Source organism: Opisthorchis viverrini, assembly GCF_000715545.1.
Source record: "Opisthorchis viverrini unplaced genomic scaffold opera_v5_93, whole genome shotgun sequence".
Taxonomy (NCBI): Eukaryota; Metazoa; Platyhelminthes; class Trematoda; order Opisthorchiida; family Opisthorchiidae; genus Opisthorchis; species Opisthorchis viverrini.
The window spans coordinates 1,117,254-1,141,736 of NW_008751750.1; the positions used below are offsets into that span (position 1 = coordinate 1,117,254).

The 24,483-nt window shown below is 46.4% G+C and overlaps 2 protein-coding genes across 2 annotated transcripts in view; both read right to left on the reverse strand.

Moving 5' to 3' along the window:
* Positions 1–7,508, reverse strand: part of T265_05172 (hypothetical protein) — a gene marked incomplete at both ends in the record, with an annotated part of 33,032 nt that extends 25,524 nt beyond the window's left edge. The window contains 3 exons of the mRNA XM_009170104.1: positions 741–1,262; positions 5,524–6,125; positions 7,417–7,508. Coding sequence (XP_009168368.1) covers positions 741–1,262; positions 5,524–6,125; positions 7,417–7,418 — 1,126 coding nt within the window. The remainder of the gene's footprint in view (positions 1–740; positions 1,263–5,523; positions 6,126–7,416) is intronic.
* Positions 7,509–23,405: 15,897 nt separating this feature from the next.
* The window catches only part of T265_05173 (hypothetical protein), a gene marked incomplete at both ends in the record, with an annotated part of 3,181 nt that continues 2,103 nt past the window's right edge, over positions 23,406–24,483 (reverse strand). Inside the window, 2 exons of the mRNA XM_009170105.1 lie at positions 23,406–23,564; positions 24,042–24,406. Of these exons, the coding sequence (XP_009168369.1) occupies positions 23,406–23,564; positions 24,042–24,406 (524 nt within the window). The remainder of the gene's footprint in view (positions 23,565–24,041; positions 24,407–24,483) is intronic.

Below are 24,483 nucleotides of genomic sequence, written 5' to 3' on the forward strand. Positions count from 1 at the left end.
TCGCCCAACTAATTCAACAGTGGCTGAAAAATGAGTCAATTGTTATCAAAATAGTCTTCGTTTCAAAAAATATGTACATTTGCACATCTATTTGATTTCAACAGCAGATTCAGCTGAATCCTAACTGAATATCTCGTTTCGTTATAGAGGAAAATGTTGGTAGCTCAGGAAATTGCCCAGCTCAGCGAACAAGCCAACGACCACCATGAATATCTCGTTTATGGTACGCTTCAAATGAATGCGCTGCGCCTCATGATTCAGCTGGTACCACGTTCGCGATATCACATTATATATTTTATTGGGGGAAATTACTCACAAAGTTGCTGAAAACTCCTCGACATACAACGACCGGTTTCGCCCTCCTTGGAGCATACCAGGTAGGCAAGTTTCGTACAAACTGAATTGAAACAGAACATAAGGTTGACAGACACGTGGAGACTGCGCCCACCTAATGAGCCTCAAAGTGAAACCGACAGTGGAGGAGCTTTGTGAAGCCTTGAGTAGTTTCCTTCATGATAAATCGTAGTTTGTTTATATCATAAAAATCTTTAATCCAGAAGGGAACATAGCCATAGCGTTGTCAGGGAAGTTAAGTCATGAGTTCATTATTTTAGCAGTTAACTGGGAATAATGCGGCGCTCAACAATGTACGGTGCATATCAGCTTATTGTATTCACCAAAAAGAATGCAGTCCAAGCAATACTTCTAGTATCAGTAGATCGTGAACTAAAGGAACTTACTGTCTTGACGATCGACAGAACCTTCGCAACGGTTATCAGCAGTTGGTTTACCCACTGCATGTTGATCCATTTCGCTTATTATCTCACCAATGGAGACTGACACGTCCATGGGAATAACATCTTGGGTCCGTGTGTCTTCCCGAGGTTTTTTTGCATTGGTTCGATGTACCAGAAGGTCTGAATCATCTGCCACCCTCTGAGATTCCGCTAAAAAACTTGAAGATAGAGCTTCGTAGGAACTGAACACCGCACTGAGGAGCGAAATCAGATGAGACCAGTCACCCTGTTCTTTGCCAATATCTAGGGTCTCTTTCAACTCGCCCAGAGTTAGACCACGCGTTCTGGATTCCCGTTCTTGTATTGTGTTCAGTGAAGACACAAGTGAAGCCAAATTGCTATTTGGATTAGTGTTGTTCAGGAAACTTTTCAAGGCGTCTGAACTTGGATTGGCGCTGCTTAGAAATGGCGTGAGGGATGAGGATGACGGTCGTGCAGTTGTGTTAGCACCCGAAGCAGCAGCATCTAAACAATCGAGATAATTAGGTGAACTGGATTTAGGAGTCCGCAAGATCTCTAACGGCAGAATACTTAAGTGGCGTCGACCTCGGACCAGGTTGAGCTACGAATGAAATATTTGGAACGTAAAATGACCGTGGTTTGTAGTCAATGATACCATCAGAATTTTAACACTGACGCATTATGCTTCCACACCCACCATCTTTGACAAACTGGTTGAATCCTTGACCTTAGCTTATCTACAGTACCCGTAAGGTGAGAGTCTGTAAATTACCCAATCCCATTGTGGCACAGGAACACACTATCAAAATCTGATAGTCCTGGGCGCGGCACACCCTATCCCGTCGAAAAGTCAGTACTCACTAGCGGTTACCATGCAAACAAGTATACTATGCACTTTTGGTAAACTTAAAGGCATTTCCGACAGAATTAATGAACCGTTAGTGTGTTTCAGAAAAAAAAACAGAACCCGGAGACGTAGAAAAGATGTTGAAAATGATTCGGCTGCACCAGCTACCAAGCGTATGACGCATGATATGCAAAAAGTTGATCAAATCGACAGACCAGTTAAAAGAAGCATAGCAAGGCAGTGTCCAAACTTATCCTCCACCACCACCAGCAGCAGCAGCAAAAAAGGTGAATGGAAAGCTAACGTACATCAAGGAACATATTATAAACACTTCAGGAACCCTTCTCAACGTGAGCACTCCAACAGGGTGTGGTGGAACGATATAACATGCTAGCATGTGTGCCTCTCAGTTAAACAGAAAGACATGGTTTGAAAGTTAATGTGTTGTATATCAGTGGAAGGATGTGTGACATGTCACCCGAGTTCTCGAATTCATGTGGTACCAATTGGAAGTTACTGTCGTCCGAATGCGTTGGTCCTCTGTGTGAACTGTGCGTTTCCTTTTGATCAATTTCTTGGAATGAAAACACCTGTCGTAGGTAGTTTAATTCAGGATATGTGTCACTTGATACGAACACACAGGACCCTCGCTGAACCATCGATATACTCTCTTAGGAGAATTTCTCCCTCCAGGTTGAGAACCACTGCTGCAGGCTCAAAGTTAGATGGTGCTTCCGTTGAAACGGTGAGGTCATCGAAGCTTATCTTTTACCGTTCACCGACTTGCGTTGACACCTACTAGGTGGAACCAGTTATGTCGTTACTCTAGCGAATTAATGTCTATCTGCATTTTAAGTTCTGGATTTCATTATCAAACCATCTGTAACCAAGCTGTACGATTCTTTCAGTGCGCGATACACAACCTCACAATTCAGCTCTGCTTGAGATGATTTAATAGTTATCGACCCATAAATAAGACACCGGTAAAATGACAAATCAATGAATCAATGAATAAGGTTATCACCATCACCGAAAACAATACGCCAGAAATATACATGGGCCCTTAACCGCAAAACGGCAAGAAGGGTAAGTACGATGCCGACAAAAAGGATGTGTGATACACAGCAGTGAAAAATCAGAATGGGACTACCAGCAGCATTCTAGATGATCTTTAAGTAGTAGAAGTATCATCGCAACCAAGACAGGTGGCATCTGGTTTCAAAGCCTAGTTCAATCCGGATCGCTATTGTCTAGAGCAGCAGACAGTGCACGACAAACCAGTCACAGTTCCTCAAAAAGCCACTCTCAAAAACGCAATCCTCAACAGGGATACGAGGTCAGCATGAAGTAAGAAAACCCCTGCTAGATCATTTAACTACCTAGATGGAAGGCCATTCACTTTGCACGCCAAGTTGTCCAGATTGCTGCAGTTAGAATGCCAAGCTAGACAGTCTAGCAATCGTGAGTGGCAGTAATCGGATTAGTAGTAATACCTATTAGCGTTGAGCAGCTGAAGTCTTCACAGTGCGTTTTCAACTACAGGCACAACGCTGATACAGCTAAGTGCGATTTATACACAGTTGGAAGGAAGGCAGGTAAAACAAGATGCTGCGACCATCCGCCTGGTATGTTTTCGTGCAGCAGGAAACGCAGCAATAGTGACATACGACTTTAGATACGCTTTTTAGTTAGACACATCCGATTGCGACCAAGTGAGGTTGCAGTACAGCCAGAGAAATGAATAATCTTAGTTTGTGTGATTCATCGAGCTCCGACAAACAGTTAAATTAAGTTATGATAAACTTGATAGATATGGCAAAAAAACCTGATTGCTCAGCTGCTACCGGAAGGCAGTATGAAGGTCCTCTGGTCGCCACAAGATAAATAACTACGTAACTCGCACCAGCACCAGGACAATAATGTCCTCTGGTTGGCCAAAGAAAGCCACTTAGTGGATAAAACAAAATTGAAGAGAGGAGGAAATGTAACCCTGCCACAAAGATCCGAGTGCACTGCCTATGCTTCTAAATACCTAAGCAATCGGGATAAATACCAACAGCACGAAAACTGGTGACATGGGTTCGCAATCATACTCTGTGACATCTCCGATCAAGCGCGGAATACGATCACCTGAAGTCTCAGGCAAGAGTGCATCCAAACTCATGCTACAATATCACATCGCCCTCGATGTTGCCATATTATCACGTAGGCGAGATGAGAACATCGAAAATACGGTATGGTATTTGTCGCTTTTGGATATAAGTGCAACTGCACAAAGAGCACTTTGGTACAGTACAGCTGTCCGCCCAAGAGCGAAAGCCTCTAAGGAGCGAAGGATTTCTTGTCATGAAACAATATTTATAGCGAACGCCACTTACGACCAAGGTAAAGGCGATTGCTATTTCACATATCAAGCGGTAGTTGACCTCGGTGATAACGCAACACTAACATAGACTGAGCCTCGAATTCAAACCTCAGCCATATGTGTTCCAACCCCCCACAGCTTTTGTTGGAAACAGATACAGCAAACGCAACTCATTATTCACGGTGTGGCCCCCTCCATAGTTATCCATTAACTGCACACTATGATATTCTGAAATGAGCCCTCAGGTCACTAGAATTATGTGATAGACCACGTGGCCGAATGATGTGGTAGTTATCAAGTCAGATTGAAATGTAACTAGAAAATGTAGTATGGCAAACAGCGTTGAGATTTTTGCCCCATCGTCTACGACTCCGAATGAAACGAGTTGATGTCAAAATTGATGATTGGTTTGAAGATGGTACAAACACACGAAATACGACCTGCAAATGAAGTCACTCTACGCTGAAAAGCCGACAACTACTGTACCCCTCGGCTTTTCAACATAGACTGGTTTCACACACAGAGCACAATTCCCAGTAAAATTCTCAAATCTCACACTACCAACATAATACAAATAACAAAGAGGAAGAATAAAATTCATCCAATGAGTCAAACTTATATCTCAGACTTCGCCGCTCGGGAAGCCACTCAACACGTGTGACTATGTTATGTGGATCTCGTGAGTAGAAGATGAGCGGTGCCATATCCTGTTTGAATCGGAGTTGATCGCACTTCTGATCCACCGCTCGTGGCCGAAAGGTTAAGTGTTCATACTACGAGCCAGGGGGTCGCGACTATGGAGTCTCGTGAAATGCGCACTCTCGATTAGAATCCTAAAATCTCCCTACACAATCAAGAGGCACAATGCACAAATACAGCCCAGTATAGGCGCGGAAAGACTTTGATCAACTGCAGTATCATGAGTGAAAATTAGCTACACAAATCCTTCTAGTTTTTATCAGCCTGTCATTTTAAGGAGAATCATCTTCGCAGACCATCGTTATGTTGTAGCCATGTTGTGGTGATAGGCTGAGACATAATTCCACAGATATAAACTTTGAGTAATCCCACACGAGAAGTGAATACAAAAGCGGTGTTATACTGTTATCTTCCAAAATAAATCTTGTGGCTTTCCTCTGAAGGCTAAATACACCGCATTGGCGTCTTTTAGGAGTTGCCACCCACCGAGGGCAAAAGGATTAGTACACAATGGACATGTGAAATGGAATGGAAACTCATTTTGGTACGAGGTTCACGAGTACGTGCACAGTCCCGTCCAAGAGAGTAGTTATACTCCGCAAACTTCATAAGTGCTATCAACTCAAGGGACATCCACTAACACAGAGGTCAAAATCTGAAATCGCAACAAAATTGCCATCGGAAAACTTCGACCGCTTTTCCCAGCTGTCACTAAGGAGACTATTGTTTTATACTTGATAAAATGACAATGATGAGAAAGTATTTAGTTCCTTGAGTGTTTGCCCGTACTACCTGCCGAGTGCATCACATGAAGTAAAATGAGAGAGCGTTGAAAAATAGGAACATTAGCGTACCAAGAAACGCACCGCATCCATAGTTTGGAGAAAACAGGCTCGAATAGTGGGAAGACTGGTTTTCTTCTGCATCGGTCAACGCAGTTTGATTATCAGATGAACGTGGTTGAGCCACGTCTTCGTTGTCCGCTGCGTCAAATAAAAACATAAGGAGCCTCGTTACTTCACCGGGAGTCATAAAAGAGGTTCGAGAAGACTCTTCATCCTCAATTACATTGCTCAGTGAACTAGCGTCCACAGCTGCAGTAAGCGCACCTGAAGAACTGAGATTGGATGTGCTGGAAGTGGCGTGATCAGGAGCTGTCACTTGACGTGATTCGGTTGCATCAATATGTTGCTCTGTAACATCATGGTCCTCTGTGTTTAACGGCATATTTTCGGAGCAAGTGTCAGTCGTTGCTTCATCTGGATAGCACAGTTCTGCTTGGTTGGTAGTTAGCTGTATTGCTAAAATAGCGGCCTGATTGGGCGTCAAACGGGAATGTTGAAATTGGGTTGATGATGCACAATTTGGATTTTGGCACCGAGAGTTCTGACAGCCTCGGAGAAGCTGATTAAAATAGCGGGTGATAAGCCGTTTCACACGTGTCGTGGCACTGCTCCTGACAAAAAGGGAACGTTGACGAGGATACAGAAAATATGTTGTGCCACGAAATGGATTCAATAGAAACAAAACGAGAGATAAAATCAAACATTACGTTTGACATTCTGATCGATGACAGTAAGTTGGACAGGACAGAACCCATGCTCAGAGTGCTGTTCTCAACGTAAAAGGGTGACACGGCGTACACTATGGTAGTTCCCGTGGATTTAGAGAAGGCAGGAAGGAAACGCCGATTGGCCCAGTGGTCACCAGATCTTCTACCCCGTCCCACGCTTATCGCATTTCAAAGTTTTGTTAGTATAGCACTGGTCGGTGACGATTTTTCACTAAACGTGAAATCACCTGGATTGCATTTTTGCGGCGACTCCAAACAGGTTTTACCTTTTTACAGCATGATTATGCAAGACTGACTTCATGTATTCTCGTATTAACTAGTTATGGGTATTCATCGGGTTTTTCTACACTGTGGTCTAAAATACGGATACAGTACACGTCATCATTCACCTAAACGTGTAAGTGAGGCACACCACTCCGGCTTTGTATCCACTGCTGAAAAAAAACATCAGTATACAGGCAGTGGACGTGCTTGAATTACAAAAAAAACACGAAGTTTTGTATGTGCCCCGTTCGTCTCTAAATCACACTTGTCAGTAATTACGGAGCTATCACGTCTGTGGAATGACCGTAAATTGTCTACTAGACGATCTCGGAAAGGGTGACACATACACGTGCACAACTTACCGAAGTGATTAGCTGCACCGAACGAAAACTTCTATGATGCTATTCACATCGAGTTGTGTAGTCTAACGGGTTGTTCAGCCTGAAAGACTACAGAGAACATACTGTCGCAATTTTCATCAGTGGTTCTTACTACGAACGTGTCCTACGACGAACGGTGACAGGTAGATCATGAAGAAGCGTCTAACGCAAATCATCATTTGATCCCATTATACCCAGCCCCGAACTATGGCCACGGCGGAATCACCAGCATCATGAAGACCATACAGTCGTAGTATGCACATTTAAGTGTCATACAAATAGAAACCTATTAGTACAAAAGAAAGTCAAAGAGACGCCGAGGATTTCTGAGAATTGGTAACTTGAAACCAAGCTTTATTCGGCCCGTCGGAGTGTGAGCTTGAAGATAATCTGAGTGCCCCCGAATGTGAAGAGTTGGAAGCTCAAAAATGAGCATTTGAAAACACCAAAAAGCTACACGAAGGCAACACTGGGGTTAGGTAAGCACCCAAAACAATGTTGATTTTTAAAAACATAATGCATAAACTCACATTCAGCTTTATTTCATCAAAGAACTGGTGGCGAGATTAACGGACAAGATGTCCAAGATATTCAACAACCCGAAGATCTCTACCAAGGAGTCTGAAATGAAAGAAGAATGTGACGTGACGACTTACACTTGATATGAAGGAGGAAATAGTATTATCGCTTTGAATGTTGCTCCTAAATCACCAAAAGCGCTACTAAAGAGTAGCTTTAAGGCATAGTTACCCACGAAGATAACTTGGTGGAGGAGCATGAACAAAACCTGGCGTGGTTAATTTCGAAGATGAAGAACAGAACTCAAGCAAAACAGCCTCGTTCATCATGATTACCACTATCATCATCACCATCACCATCACCATCATCATCATCATCATCACCTAACACCATCATACTATCTTTCGTTATGCGCTTCTTATCTTCAAAGTTCAAAGTCATGCTTCCAAACGTGCAGTCTCTCAACGTATCATTTATAATTCAAGGTGATAGAGAAAGCTCTAGAGATTTTTAACGTCCCCGGTAGATGTGTTAGCACTGACGATGGCAGAAGGGTGTAGAAATTACAAAGAGTTCAGATGTTGTTGGTGCGCGGCGCCTTCCAGGGGGAAGTATCCCAGTGCCTGGTTCCAAACATTACACAAAATGGTGAGTAATTGATCCCAGTGGGCTTCCTGAAGTCAGTTTGATTCCATGTTGTCTGGTTGAACGCATGGGGCTGCAGACAATCAAGCAAACAATATCAGCTTTAAACCATGTTCCACGGGCACAGTGCTGACAGCTGCTACATTTTCGATCACCGATGAGTGGGAATGTGTGGGACATACAGCCAAGCTTTGGAAGCAATGACATGTTCAGTTAGTTCGGGAATTTAGTACCTACGCAGTGAAGTTGAGAGATTTGATGCATGACTGCGCGATTGGGTCATTTCTGATGGTGTCATTAACCATTGATGGGTTGAGTCCCGAAGTTCCCATCCAGGGAGTGGGCAGTTGTTGACCGGAACCAAGTTTACTGGTCAGTGGTTTCACACTTCATGGCCAGGTCATATACTGTCTACCTCTTGGTTACTTTTATTCAGCACAGGGCTTCGGAGGACGGTACCGAAGAGGGCTCAGATGCTTGAAAGCTGTCGGGCTGACGTCCGGTTGTTTCAGTCATATCTGGGTGTTCGGTGTCCCTATTGGATTCAAATACATTGAGAATGTCATCAGTTGTATTCTGAACCGCTAAGGCTAGGCAGCGACTCTTCCCTCTCGACGGGCAATACGTGTATAGTAAGGGTTGCAGTTCAGNCTTCCCTCTCGCAATACGTGTATAGTAAGGGTTGCAGTTCAGAAGGTCGATTTCTTTTACTAGTGGTTTATACTTGGATGACCTATCACCTCGCTGCAGCAGAATTGGACCAGTGGTGGTCAACCAAGATTCTAACGATATTCCAACTGTTGAGCGACTTGCGTATTGAAACAAACATTCATGTGGAGTACGGTCAGTGGCCATACATAACTGTGATCGGAGGCTGTGGAGAGCGTGTGGAGAGTACTGATTCCCAATAGAAAGCCGGGACATTGTGAGAATTCCACGCCAGGCTTATACGGGTAATGTCTGGATGGCAGAGGCAGCTGTGGAGCTCTCTAGGTTGATTGTTACTCTCCATGGAAGCACATATGTTGCGCGACAGTGCCCGTGACATGATTGCCTCTGCTAGATCGGTAGATAACATCACACTTGTACTCGGACAACTCAGTCCTCCAGTGTTGTCTTTTGTTGTTTTTCACTTTACCCTTCTGTCCACCGCCATACATGAATGTGACTAAGCGCTGATCGGTGACCAATTTGAAGGGACCTCCGAGTAGATAGTGCCACCATTTCCTGAGGGATTCAACGATAGTGCGGTCCTCCTCCATGGCAGAATGATTCCTCTCGCTCGAATTCAGCACCCTCAAGAAAAAGGGCATTGGTCGATGGTTTTGACTGAGAGATGCGGCTATAGCAGCATCGGAGGCATCCGTTTCAACAACCAAAGGTTCATTATAATCTATTAACGTAGCATTTTCTAGTTGTTTTTAAAACTCTCGAAGGCTAATTCTACGTCGGCAGGTACAGGGAATGCTTTATTCTTTACTAGTTTGTTCACTGCGTCAGAAAATGAATCTATCCAATGAGCTCAATGTGCGAACATACCGACGGCGCGCTAGTTCCGTGTTAGTACGTGGAGGAGGTACTGACAGATAGGTTCCATGTGTTCAGGGTCGGGCCTTATGACACCCTTTGAAACCTACGAGACGGATGACTGTTGAACCAGTGACGGTTTTGTTGTCGTTGAGCGTGATTTCACAATTCCTCATAGCTCTCAAAAACGATTAGAGACTGAAGTCATGTTCATCTTAGGTTGGGGCGAGATGGCCGAAGTGGTTAGAGCGCGGATTACTAACCTGAAGGTCCGCGGTTCGAATCCGACCTCCGCCACTCGACTTCCCCTGTCTAGGCTTAGGCAACCTGGCAGTATCCCAGCCCTCGTGCTTCCTTCGGGTGGCATGGCAGCTAGGCACCGGGAGGGGGCTACAGCTGAACGCTTTTATCTTGGGGCGAGATGGCTTAGTGGTTAGAGCGCGAATTTACTGACCGGAAGATCCTTGGTCCGAACTCGACCTCTGCCTCTAAACTTCTCCTGTCGAGGCTCGGGCAATGTGGCAGTATCCCATCCCTCAGGCCTCTTCCGGGTGGTACGGCAGCTAGGCACCAAAAGTGTGCTACAGCTGAACGATTATCTTATCACAATCTTTGGTGTTGCCACAAATAGTCACATTGTCTATTTAGGCATGCATACTTTTCAGCTTTTCAGACTTAATGATATTGTTAATAGTTCACTGAAAACACGCTACACCGGTTGTGACACCAAAGGATATGTGACGAAACTGAAACAGGCCATTCTTTGAATGTTGTGAAAAGGCTTGTCGGATGCGGAGATGCAGACTTGAAGGTAAGCAGACAAGAGGTGCAATGTACTGTAGACTTCGTAGTGAAAGATTTCCTCAGTCACTTTGTTGATAGTTTAGCTGTAGTCAACAACCAGCTGCCGCTGGTGATTGAGAATCTTAGTAACCAAAGCCTGCGCTCTCCGGAGAGACGTTGATGGCTCGATGATACCTTTTTGCAATAAGTCGTCAACTTCGGCGCGAATGAATTCTTCATCATTCGGATGATGCCGTCTTGATTTGGTGGCAACAGGCTTGCAATCTGGAGACAAGTTGGCGAAAAGTGATAGTGATTCAACGTTTACTGCCGTTAGGCCGCAGACGGTGGAAGAATCACGGTCCCCGCCGAATGAAATTTTTATCTTGCCGTATGAACCCAGGAAATCGTGCCCGAGTAGAACGTCGGTGCGGAGGTTTGGCACTACAAAGGGCTTCAGTTCATTCTTTGATGCACCTCTGTCGGACTATCGTAACCTGTCGTCCGACAGGATAGTGACGTAGATTCCATTGTGACGACTGGGAAAGTTGGGTAGGTTTTCCAGTTGTGTAGTTCCACGACGTTTAGAAACTAAAAGAACTTCCTGTACTGAGCAGAGCACGGAAAGTGATGCCATTGACTTCGACGGTTGTGATGGCACGTTCCAGGCAGGTAGGTGCTGCCGCAGCAAATCATGACGATAAAGTGGGCTTCGATGTACAATTTGTATGCTACCTGGTGCTATTTTTTGAACGCACACACGGTGGAAGTGACCGCGTTTACCACAGAGATTGCAAACGGTTTCTCGGAGAGAGCACCATGAAAGAGTATGTTTACCATAGCAACAGCAGGGGTTTGAACGGATTTTACAGAAGCAGTGGTCAAATCAACAAGATTATGTGAAGTGGGCGGAATCGCAGATAAGGATATAGGTTCACTACTAACATATGACTGCGACTGTTTGTGAGCCAACTCGATGGATCTAGCAAACTGATATGCTTGGTCCAGAGTGAGTTCACTGCGTGCTAGAAGTTTCGCGCGGATGGACATAGACACCAGGTCGTTGATTACAGCATCACACACGCACTCGTCTCGAGATCCAGTTGCAGACACTGATTTAAACTCAGTCTTTGGCTAGTGACTTCAGTTATCCTACAAGCTGATCAATCTGTCCGTTCTCTTGCTTGTGGGTCTTCAGCAAGCAGAGTGCATATACGACATTTTCCGGTCGGACATGTAATTTCCGCAACGTGTTGACCACAGATTCATAGTCTGCATAATCAGCAATGTGATCGTATAGCAGGGGATCCAGAAAGTGGATCAGAGTTTCAGGTTTGTTAGGTTTAGAAGATTTGGCAGTTTTCAGATAGATGTCGAAGGTACGAAACCAGTTATTCCAGCGTTTAGCTGCATCTGCGGAGTTTGCGTCGGCGTCAAAAAAAAACAAGGTCGTAGCTGTGGATCCATCGTATTCTTAGACAAGTAAACTGAAACGTTTGAAATGTGCCAAAGAACGAGTTTAAAAAGGGTCCGGGTTATCTAGGATAAACAATATTTTACTTGTCTAAAAGCGTGGATGAGCTAAAATGCACATACAAAGGTTCCATACGAATATACAGTGAATATAATAACTGGAAGACAAAAATCATGACACAGGTTATACACTGTTCACCTCTCGGTCACTTTCACGCGACATACGGTTAGGCGAAAGGACCTCTACGAAGCAAACGGTCTTCTGGTGTGCGAAGTATATGCCCTTACCAGCATACCTATGAAGCGTAATTCATCTATCGTGGGAGAATTCCTTCTTCCTAAGACAATCTGGCCTACCTTAACGCTATTAATCCGCTCCAACCAGACCCGACAAATACTTCAGAGATACTGATAGTTAAACACTGCGTGTGGAAAACATGAAGGATCGCACCGAAAGTGTATACTCTGACTCTGACGGACAAACAGACGTCACGTCAGTGTCATAGGTACCGGAGGTTGACAAGTTGAGCTAGCCTTCCCGATTCGAGAAGTAATCTCATTTCCAGCCAGTTCACCGAGACCTATACAACTAACCAGGTAAACAAATTTAACTACCATGCCGACTGGCTCGTCTGCAATCATAAGGTTTGGGTTTGATCGGAGGTTGCTGAAAACTCTTCGACAGCTCAGTTTCGCCTTTCTTGGGGTTCATCAGGTAGGCGCAGTCCCTTATGCCTTACTCCTTTATGGAAATATACTGCGATATCTCGAATATCGTACCAACCGAAACATGAGGCGGCCTTTGTGCAGCACATTCAGTTGAAGAACATCATAAACGAGAGATTCACTTGAGTGTCCCGTGAAAACCAAATTGATTTGCCGAGAGCAACAATGTTCGGATACTCAACGTCAATTGGCGAATGCCCTGGGAGCACTTCGACCCCTGAAGTTTCAGAGGCAGGCAGAAAAATTTTAGGCAAATCAATTATAAGGTTGAAGATGAAGGGCGAGAGGCAGTCTTGTTTTAAACCACTGGTCGTGGTGAACTCGGGAGAAAGCTTGTCGTACACTAGTATCGGAGTGTGCAGGTTTTAGGGCCCGTCCTTTATAACTCGCCCTTCATTGAGGGAAACAGCGTCGCTGCTTCCGTAAATACGGATATGCTGGCCTGGGGGAGGACGTCTTACTACCTGCACACTCCAATCGCGAAGGGTTGTATAACATTGCTTCCAGACCGCTGGGCAGAACGATTATTCGCAGTACATGACACGCTCGACCTGAAGCTGTCACCTTGACGTGTTGGTCGGGCTTCAATGCTGCAATGATCTCGCAGGTTAAACTGGCTGGAACGTCGTTCCACAAGGTGCAACCATGCCAGAAAGGCCAAAGGGGAGCGGTCAGGCCAAGACCAGCAAGACCTCATACTACGAGTAACCATGCTACGAGGCGGTCTAGGGGTAACGTCGCACTGTCCTTTGTGACAGAATTATGAAGGCGGTAGGGTGTCTCCCTTAGACAACCAGCATATCCATATTTATGCAAGCAGAGATGCTGCCTTCCCCCGAGGAAGAACGGGTTAAAAAAGGTCGGCCCCAAAAACTACACACTCCGATCGCCCAACGGTTGACCGTGACCGCCGGCGCATTATGCGCTACGGTCAAACTACTTTTAAAACCAGAGCCCGGTGCTGTTCAAAAGGAACCTGATCTGCGCAGCCGCACCAGGAATGAGACAGTAATGCCTTATTCCCTGCGCTCTCGGTTTAGGCCAACCCCCTACAGCCGAGTAGGTCAGACTATTGAGTAATTGGCTCCTGATAGGGTCATCAAAGAAACCCTACTGTCGGGTGCCTTGTGGGTCAGGCTTTTGAGTCAGAGGCTAGGGGCATGATCCGCGAACAAAATCCTACATTCTCCCACTGTCTTGTGGGACCGACTCCTTCAGTTGTGCTGATCATGAACTGTTTCTGACAAGTACGAAGGTTCGAAATAAACGTTCGCATCACGTAACCTGGCGGTTACTAACTGCAAATCAACCGAGAACGCAGTTGTAACAAGTGGTCATCAGCCAAAGGTGTGCCGTTCCTTCTGGGGCACACCATGGTGCGTGCATGCCTGATAGTTCGCTCCCCTTCAGGTCCTCGCAAAATGGCGAGGAGCATACCAATCCACTATCTTCGAAGAACGACCATAGTTCAACAGTACCGACCTGAGCTAGCCCAACAACTCTCCACAGTAAACCAATACTGTGGCGACAGTGAGCATGTGGATGAAGCGTGGCAAAATGTGAAAGGAGCTATGTTAGCGGCGTCCAGCGCTGTCTGTCCGACCTCCCCGATTCAACCACAAGTCCACTGAATGTCGGCATGGTCGCTATCCATGATTGATGCCAGGAAAGCCATAGCAGCAGCCGACGAGTACGACGGCGCACGCAAATCCCTCATACGCCAAATAGTGAAGAGCTTAACGAAAGACCGAGAGCTCTGGCGGTCGGGAGATGCAGAAGGCTTTTGCTACGGGAAACAGCCGTGCCCCATATCAACTGATACGGTAGACTGGCCCTAGGAAAGCAATGGTCAGCGAAACGATAAGTGAAAAAGATGGCTCATTAATTCACTCGCAAAAACATCGACTGAAAGATGGGCCGAACACTTCGGAGAACAGTTCAGATGGCTGTGGAGATAATACACACGGGTGAATGGAATGTAAATCTTGGTCGCCCTTCGGAAGAATAAATAAAGTACAAAATATCCGCACAAAAACGTGGGAAGGCGGGACCGGTGGGAAGGGACCGGAGAGACTGTAACCAGATCTCTTCAAAGAAGGCGGAGGATTCCTGATGCTCCATCTGACAAAGCTTATTGGTGTTATATGGGACGAAGGTGCCTGCAGGATGGGGCATGTCGATAGTTATTCCTATCTTCAAAAAGAGTACGCGGACGCTGTGGAGACGTGGCACCAGCCTGTTAGCTGCGGCATCGAAGGTGCTCTCTGGTCTTATCCTTCGAAAGTTGACTGAACACAGGGAGAGACATCCGTGAAAACCAAACTGGGTTCCGTCCTGCATCGATCATATCTTCACGCTCCGACGGATTCTGGAACAGCGATACTGTTTCAAGTAACTAACAGTGATTGTGTTCCTCGACCTGAAAGCTGCCTTTGACTCTGTAGACCGTCAGGCACTATGGCAGTGTCTTTGAAGCGATGATGTTCCCCATAAATTTTCTACCCTTCTTAAGGCGCTGTACGCCAACCCCTGCGGCCATTTGAAGGTCTACGGGAAGTTCTCTCCCGGGTTCACCACATCAAGTGGTGTCAGACAGGGCTGCTCTCTTTCACCTTTCCTCTACAACTTCGCCATTGATACAATCATGGAAGACTCACTATTGGCATCTAATGCCTGTGGAGTCGAATAGCTCCCGGGGCATCCGCTCACAGACATTGAGTATGCACACGACATTGCTCTTCTTGGATGACGCAAGCATAATGCAAGCAATTCTAAGTAATCTAAATAATTTCGCCCCACGATTTGGCGTGCGCTTCACACGTGTGAAGTGTAAAGTGCTACTGCAAGACTGGGTGGGTTCGAACTCTAGCCTCATGCTTGTGGATGAACTGATTGAGGCAGTGGACAAATTTGTTTACCTGGGCAGCTGCACCAGTCCCAATGGTCTTGCAAAGGATGATATTTCCATCCAGATTGGGAAGGTCAAAGTAACATTGTGAACCTACGTCACTTGTGGTGTAGGTGTGACATCAGCTTCTCTGTCGAGGGTCGAGTTTACAATGCTTCGGTGTGCTTCATATTACTATTTGTTTCAGAGGACGTTAAACTACTTTCAGTGTTCGAGACTCGATGCCTTCGGAGCATTGCCTGAATCTGGTGGGAGTACCGGGTAAGCAATGCTGAATTACGTCGAATGGTATTCGGGAGAAATAATTCACCCTCGATTGATGAACTTATCACAGTGTATAGGTTGCGCTGATTTGGCCACGTGCTCGGGATGCCAGTTGACCGACTTCCACGAGGAGTTCTCTTCATACAACCACGTAAAGGGTGGAAACGAGCCGGAGTCGGCCAAGCAATGATTTGGCAGCGAAGTATAAAAGCTAGTACCAGCAAACTCAGCTGGCCACTGTCGTCTTCCTGGACGGGGACCTCCATAACTAACGGCATCAATGGTTAGAGACATTATCAGACATGGCCCAGTCGTACCCTCAATGGTGCTCGTGCATCCAAGCTATCACATTCAACGCATAGCTCCCTTCCCGATCCCCACACTTAAGTCCACTGACAGTGTTGTAATTACGCACCAATTTATCAAACCCCGCCTCCAATGCGCAGCTACCTACCCCACCTCCCAAAATTATCGAACGAAACTGTGGCAGCTGCAACTACCGTACGACAAGTACGCGGTTCTTACAGCTAACAATGATGTTGATTATGTACTGTGGTTGTTCTTTATCGGATTACTTCCCGTTGGCCTTCCTGGCATTACTAAACCTTTAGGAAGTGGTTCCCAGCCAGGATAGCCCGCAGGATCATTGCAGCACAGAAGCCGAATCACTGCAACAAGGTGACACCATTGGGTCGGGATAATCAACAATTGACCTATGCCACCTTTAGCTACCGGTGAAGTAGCCTGTCTGTGTTGAAGATTGGCTCGTTTGCTGGGGCACCACACGACCGAGTGGCTGTTGTTCCGGAAGTAGTGCGCGGAAACCATTATTGTGCGATTGGTTCAGTCGTTTTCGTGCCTGGCTGTCATGCCACTCGAGGGAAGCACGAAGACCAAGATACTTCTAGTGTGTCCAAGCATAGAGAGGAGCAGTCGAGATGCTGAGGTCGGTTTCGAAATACGGTCCTCTCGATCAGTAACTTCGCAACTTAAACACTGAACCACTTGTTCACATAAACAGTCTGCAGTGAGGACACAACACCAGTAAGTATTAACATTTGTCCACGCACCTCGACTCCAGTCCTAGACGACCACCCAACTGAGCCTCAGTAGCGCTAACTCCGCCTATTTGCGCATTCATACGTACGGTAACAACAATATCTAATCTATTCGCTCACAGGAACAAATTCAGCAGGGCGAGCTGAACCGGATTGCGCAATCGGAAGCGCATGGAAACCGATCAGGAGACGGTTCTCCTCCTCGGGTCCTGGATACTCGCTCCATAGAAGCAGCTCACATCAACGGAAAGATAGCCCAGCGAACGCTAAACAGCAGTCCGTGTCCGGCTTGTTTCAGAGGGCGAATGTCAAAGCCTCTCAAATGAGCTAAACCTCAGCCATGGATCTAAGTAATCTAAATAATTTCGCCCCACGATTTGGCGTGCGCTTCACACGTATGAAGTGTAAAGTGCTACTGCAAGACTGGGTGGGTTCGAACTCTAGCCTCATGCTTGTGGATGAACTGATTGAGGCAGTGGACAAATTTGTTTACCTGGGCAGCTGCACCAGTCCCAATGGTCTTGCAAAGGATGATATTTCCATCCAGATTGGGAAGGTCAAAGTAACATTGTGAACCTACGTCACTTGTGGTGTAGGTGTGACATCAGCTTCTCTGTCGAGGGTCGAGTTTACAATGCTTCGGTGTGCTTCATATTACTATTTGTTTCAGAGGACGTTAAACTACTTTCAGTGTTCGAGACTCGATGCCTTCGGAGCATTGCCTGAATCTGGTGGGAGTACCGGGTAAGCAATGCTGAATTACGTCGAATGGTATTCGGGAGAAATAATTCACCCTCGATTGATGAACTTATCACAGTGTATAGGTTGCGCTGATTTGGCCACGTGCTCGGGATGCCAGTTGACCGACTTCCACGAGGAGTTCTCTTCATACAACCACGTAAAGGGTGGAAACGAGCCGGAGTCGGCCAAGCAATGATTTGGCAGCGAAGTATAAAAGCTAGTACCAGCAAACTCAGCTGGCCACTGTCGTCTTCCTGGACGGGGACCTCCAAAACGGGCCACATCAATGGTTAGAGACATTATCAGACATGGCCCAGTCGTACCCTCAATGGTGCTCGTGCATCCAAGCTATCACATTCAACGCATAGCTCCCTTCCCGATCCCCACACTTAAGTCCACTGACAGTGTTGTAATTACGCACCAATTTATCAAACCCCGCCTCCAATGCGCAGCTACCTACCCCACCTCCCAAAATTATCGAACGAAACTGTGGCAGCTGCAACTACCGTACGACAAGTACGCGGTTCTTACAGCTAACAATGATGTTGATTATGTACTGTGGTTGTTCTTTATCGGATTACTTCCCGTTGGCCTTCCTGGCATTACTAAACCTTTAGGAAGTGGTTCCCAGCCAGGATAGCCCGCAGGATCATTGCAGCACAGAAGCCGAATCACTGCAACAAGGTGACACCATTGGGTCGGGATAATCAACAATTGACCTATGCCACCTTTAGCTACCGGTGAAGTAGCCTGTCTGTGTTGAAGATTGGCTCGTTTGCTGGGGCACCACACGACCGAGTGGCTGTTGTTCCGGAAGTAGTGCGCGGAAACCATTATTGTGCGATTGGTTCAGTCGTTTTCGTGCCTGGCTGTCATGCCACTCGAGGGAAGCACGAAGACCAAGATACTTCTAGTGTGTCCAAGCATAGAGAGGAGCAGTCGAGATGCTGAGGTCGGTTTCGAAATACGGTCCTCTCGATCAGTAACTTCGCAACTTAAACACTGAACCACTTGTTCACATAAACAGTCTGCAGTGAGGACACAACACCAGTAAGTATTAACATTTGTCCACGCAGCAGTCGAGTGAGGTCGGTTTCGAAATACGGTCCTCTCGATCAGTAACTTCGCAACTTAAACACTGAACCACTTGTTCACATAAACAGTCTGCAGTGAGGACACAACACCAGTAAGTATTAACATTTGTCCACGCACCTCGACTCCAGTCCTAGACGACCACCCAACTGAGCCTCAGTAGCGCTAACTCCGCCTATTTGCGCATTCATACGTACGGTAACAACAATATCTAATCTATTCGCTCACAGGAACAAATTCAGCAGGGCGAGCTGAACCGGATTGCGCAATCGGAAGCGCATGGAAACCGATCAGGAGACGGTTCTCCTCCTCGGGTCCTGGATACTCGCTCCATAGAAGCAGCTCACATCAACGGAAAGATAGCCCAGCGAACGCTAAACAGCAGTCTGTGTCCGGCTTGTTTCAGAGTGCGAATGTCAAAGCCTCTCAAATGAGCTAAACGTCAGCCATGGAAGCCAAACCAGCCATAGAAACGGCAACTAACTGCGACGGGAGACAGACGGATTTGTCAATCCGTAAAATGGGAGTTAGTTTTCGAATCAATATCCAGCCAACACGAAGAAGAAATGGCATAGTGGCCAGTGAACCGTTACCTCGTAATAAGAGTAGGAGTTCGCTTCACACGGTCTGCAGCTTGTGGGGTTACTGGAGGTGCAACCTCCACCATTATCAACAGAACGGGCTAAACGACTAGGTGTTTCGCCCGTCGAGGCGAGATGAACCAACTGGTTAAAGTGCGAATTTATTGACCGGAAGGTCCGTGGTTCAAACCCGACCACTGCATCTCGACTTCCCCTATCTAGTCTCGGGCGACCTAACATTATTCAGCCCTTGTACTTCCTTCGCATGGCTACGCAGCTAGGCACCGAAAGGGTGCCACAATAAAAACGATCTTTATTTATCATTAATTTTTAGTTTTCGACGAGCTTTTTAAATGCCCATCGTTTGCGTGTAACTTGTCGCCAGTGAAAGACGGTTTGCATACGCAAAAATGGCGCGCTCAACCAAAATAGTTGAAATAATGAACCACGATGCTGAATCGTTGACACATATGTGTGTTCTCCGATGCTCCACGCCCAGAGCGGACCCATTTAGATCCCGCATACCAGACGGACAAAAATGCCGCGATTGCGAGGGCGAGTGACTATAGAGTGGCTTGTTCAGTCCAAAATGTTTGGCGTTATCGTTGACTCCTTGAACTAAGATCCAACTAGTGATCCACGTCGGAAATTGGTACGAATAAATGCGACTGTCGGAAATACATTTTCAACCAAATGCCGGCTGTGTGTGACAAATCTCTAGTGATGTCGGTACATTTTTGCCGCTTCTCCGGCGGAACATGCACCGATTGACCGATCCGTGGAGTTAAAGATCGATAAAAAAGATCAAAGGGTTCCTCCATTTTCTCTGGTCGGTTTTGTTCTTGTCGTTAAGCGGCTTTCGTTCACTTAGAAGGCGCCGTGTAGTAAGCTTACCAGCGTGAAGACTGGCATTAAAAAAGCGTTCAACAGTGCTTTGAAATGGGTACTGGATGGAGCGTGGACGACCATCGCAGGAAGACTATTGCACGCAGAAACCACTAGAAATGAGTGGAAATTTCCCTAATGAAAGTGTGTGCCCTGAGCTTGAAGACCCTTCTTTGATGTCCCCGCCGTGTGTTAGCTGGGTCAATGGTTAAAAACCGGTGTGCAAAAACTTTTTCACAAATATGCGATAAAAGCACAAATAAGTATTAAGCTTCTTCAAAACTCCAGGATGACAACGTCAGGCACCACGAGACACGTTTCACAGACTCCAGATTTAGGGATGGCAGCGATTGCACACACTCAGTAAGGGTTGCATAACTGCATCCTAAGAAGACAACTTGGTTGGTGCATTCAACAAGTGGTCTGACGTTGGAAAAATATAGTATTTAGAATTTCAGGCGAGTAATACGGAAGAAGGTGCACCGAGCCATCCACAGAACGGTGGGTGCCTTTTGTGTCGATTTTTCACGTTGCAGTGGGAAGAATGTTTATTAAGAGAGCCAAAAAGCCAAATCCATTTGGCATCTATCTCCGTGATGCCTTCTGGTCCATTCCCACCATACACGACAAAAACGTTCCCTAAGTCTCCTCAAAATAAAATATGGGCACAGTTTCAATCATGTAGAAGAAGGTGTCAGTCCAAAGACCACTACTATGCAGGAGGAGGGCACCGACGTTTGAACTTTCAGTATACGGTTTGCGCTAGTTTGATTGATTTATATACACTTATTGGTGATGTACAACCTTGCTTACTGGGCTTTGGCTCACGATCTTTCTTTCTGTCTTCCATCCACAAAAGTTGCCGTGAACGCCTGCCTTCGGGGAATCGCTGTCTCCGGGTGCCTTCATAACAAACATACCACTACAGGATTTCAAGCCGTCCACCAAATGTCGTGATGCCTCTGGTCCATTCCCACCATACACGACAAAAACGTTCCCTAAGTCTCCTCAAAATAAAATATGGGCACAGTTTCAATCATGTAGAAGAAGGTGTCAGTCCAAAGACCACTACTATGCAGGAGGAGGGCACCGACGTTTGAACTTTCAGTATACGGTTTGCGCTAGTTTGATTGATTTATATACACTTATTGGTGATGTACAACCTTGCTTACTGGGCTTTGGCTCACGATCTTTCTTTCTGTCTTCCATCCACAAAAGTTGCCGTGAACGCCTGCCTTCGGGGAATCGCTGTCTCCGGGTGCCTTCATAACAAACATACCACTACAGGATTTCAAGCCGTCCACCAAATGTAGGCGTGGGCTTGAAAGAATATCCGGTAGGTCACTGAAGTAGAAAAGAAGCAGCCATTGTCCCGAAAAGGGGTCTAGAGGAACTGTAAATGAAACTGGCGCCAGGTAAGCGTATGTCAAGCCTACTTCCGCTAGGAATGTTATGTCTAATAGGAACGCCATGATCCAGTGTGGAATTACTCCCTAACCCCCATATGACTCGAGTTTGTGGAACGGCGGGACATGTGGGACTCAGTCACATGCTCTCGGGAGGTCAAAAATACGGCATCCGAGGGGAATCCCTCGTCGTCTTATTAATAATAATAATAATGTTTATTCCCAACTTGTGGGTGGCATACCGTCTGGCATGATCATAGATTTACTATCAGAATGGAGCATGACTGAGGGATCTGTGGGGGTGCGGGTTGCACAAAAAGAGGACAATGACACAAACAGTAGGGAACATCCGATGATTTAGCAATAATAGATTATTTCCCAACTTGTTGGGAAAAATGGGCATGAGGTTCGATTAGATCAAAGACAGTCAGGTGGCATAAACTGAAACTGAAAACCATTGCTGGCCATGAGTGACCTTGGGTGGTTAGGTGAATGGCCGGAGTCACAACGAGCAAAAGTGGAGATGGAGATGGGATAACTCAAATTGGGAGCACATGGCAAGTTATGTCTCAAAATTGTGATTTAATCTGAAAGCAAGCAGACCCATTGGTTGCACGGTTGCAGGGATGTCAGGTGCAGGGGAATAGGTTGGATGGTGGCAGGTTGCTAATACATAGGGCGACCTGAACTCCGTATACGGATTTGAACTTGTGCAACAGACAAGTCGAAATTGCAGCAGGAAAGCCAGGCTAGGCAAATCTCAGCAAAAATTCATTGGGTACGGAAGAGCCCATCCCAGAGACGAGGCCGGATGAAAACTGCTCGAAGTTGTGGCCACAGGCTTGAGTGGGCGAGGGGTTGCGGTCGAGATTCTGGAGAAATTAGTTGCGGGATTGCCATCTCACTGGGTATGGCAGTGCCATGCCATCATCGCGCTGACATGCTTCGGTTTACGGACAACCCCGTAACGGTCGTCAAGGGTCGGAGAAGGGATACGCAGTTCCGTGGTGAGACGGAGATTGACACAGGGAGTCATGCGGATGTAGGCTCACGGTTAATTTTCCTTTTGTTAGAAGATCGTGTGAGTGTAGGCCGGGAACTAGACATTTTGAGTGAATAACAGTTCTAATGGGCGTTAGGGCAACTGCGGTCGAGGACTGAAGCTTGGGAAGAGGGGCGAATAGAAAGAAATAGAATGACTGTCAGCAGTGACAGTGGACAACTGAAAAGCGGACAGGCAGCAGCTTCCCAAATAAGTGGTAAGAATCGTTGCTTAACTGAGGTCTACTACATCAACCTAACAGTAAATTGAGATTAAGGATTACCATTCGCCGGGTCCATGCTGTCAACTCCAGAAAACGAATGGTGGATGGCAAAAAAGCGCCATTAAGTGCTAGCTGTGACTCCTTGTAATCAAGAAATCATAAGTTATTAGCACTTTGCGCATATGATGAGTGGCAACACCTTGCACGTCGACGTTAGCCGTAAGCCTCACAGGTACTCTCAGGCTACCCCATGCATGAATGCTTTTTGTATTGTTTTTTAGAACAAACGGGAGGACAGTTGTCGTCCGCTTGTATTTCTTGGTGTTGTGGGACAAGGGACAACCGGAATAAGGCCAATCCAGATACAGACAAACAGCAACGCTGCTCTTTTTTGGTTTTCCTGAATTAAAGACCAGGCTCAGAACCACCGGCGATGGGCGATACACCCGTGCTACTGGAGGGGTGGCGAGTATACGAACGCACCATGGTGCAACGTAACAGCACGACCCTCCCTGCAGGGTGTACCCGTCCACCACACGAGGTTTTCATCCCTCGCGCGTGCTACCAGATCTACAAGGTGGAAAACCATCCAAGCAGTCATAAGTGCGGCTTGTGCAATAATAAACAACTCCAGCTACCAGATATTTTATCCGGTCAGGGGAAAACCAGACCAGTAAAACAGCCCAGTCATTTCGAACAAGCGAACAGCAAACAGCCACCGGAAGAGGCAAGTTGCGGGAGCAAATGAATCATCAACTACCTTTTGGGCAATTGGAGTAGAATGGAGATATTCAGAGCATGTGTACTATGGCTAAACGAAAACGAAGCATTGGTGTGAACCACTCTGTCAAGTAGAGGTGCACCGGTGCTGTGTGTGTGAATGATTGGGCTGTGGGGCCAAACAAGTATTTCATTCATAGCGCATCTTCAGACCCACCATTTGATATTGCACGCTGCACGTATTCAGGGGATGCAAAATGGTTCGGAACAGTGTGGAACTGAGGCTTTAGTTTGGCTGAGGTTATTTACATCCAACCAAAGCAAAGCCCCAGACATTCAATAGAGCTGACAGGGTTACTCAGGGATGGGGCCAGGCTTGAAGAAGTTTCACGCTGGTAAGTGTAAGCTCTGGGACCTAATAACAGGGCAGCCAGGGTGAGTGCGCTGATTAGAAAGGCTTAGGGCCCATTTCAAAAAAAGTATCTAGTGTAAGCTTAGGCGCAAAAAGGCGCTCAGCCCCCTCAATAGAAAGGTAAGAATCGATGGCCTTTCGAAAGCCAACGTGGGATGAGATAGTACGGATATGGGAGGGGAGCTTGTTCCGTAGTTTAGAACAAAGGCAAAGGAAAAGGTTTTGTCTAAAGACAGTTCGACATAACGACAGTGAGGGTAAACATCCTGCGTTACGAATATTATAGGGAGTACGTGAAGAAAGTTCAGGGCCGCAGTCAGATAAGTAAGCGCGCCAGTAGATTAAGCGATGCAGGAGGCCTAGATCCAACCTGATGCGCCTTAGCCATGATGGATCCAGCCCAAGTGACAAGCAGCGAAGACGATACGGTACTGTGGATGACACCGGAAAGAGGGCCTTAGTAAATGAGCATTGCACATTCTCCACAGCAGTCCGGGTGGATGACAAAAGAGGGCCTTAGTAAATGAGCATTGCACATTCTCCACAGCAGTCCGGCATGTCTGTGAATACTGTGAGGCGAATTCAGTCAGGG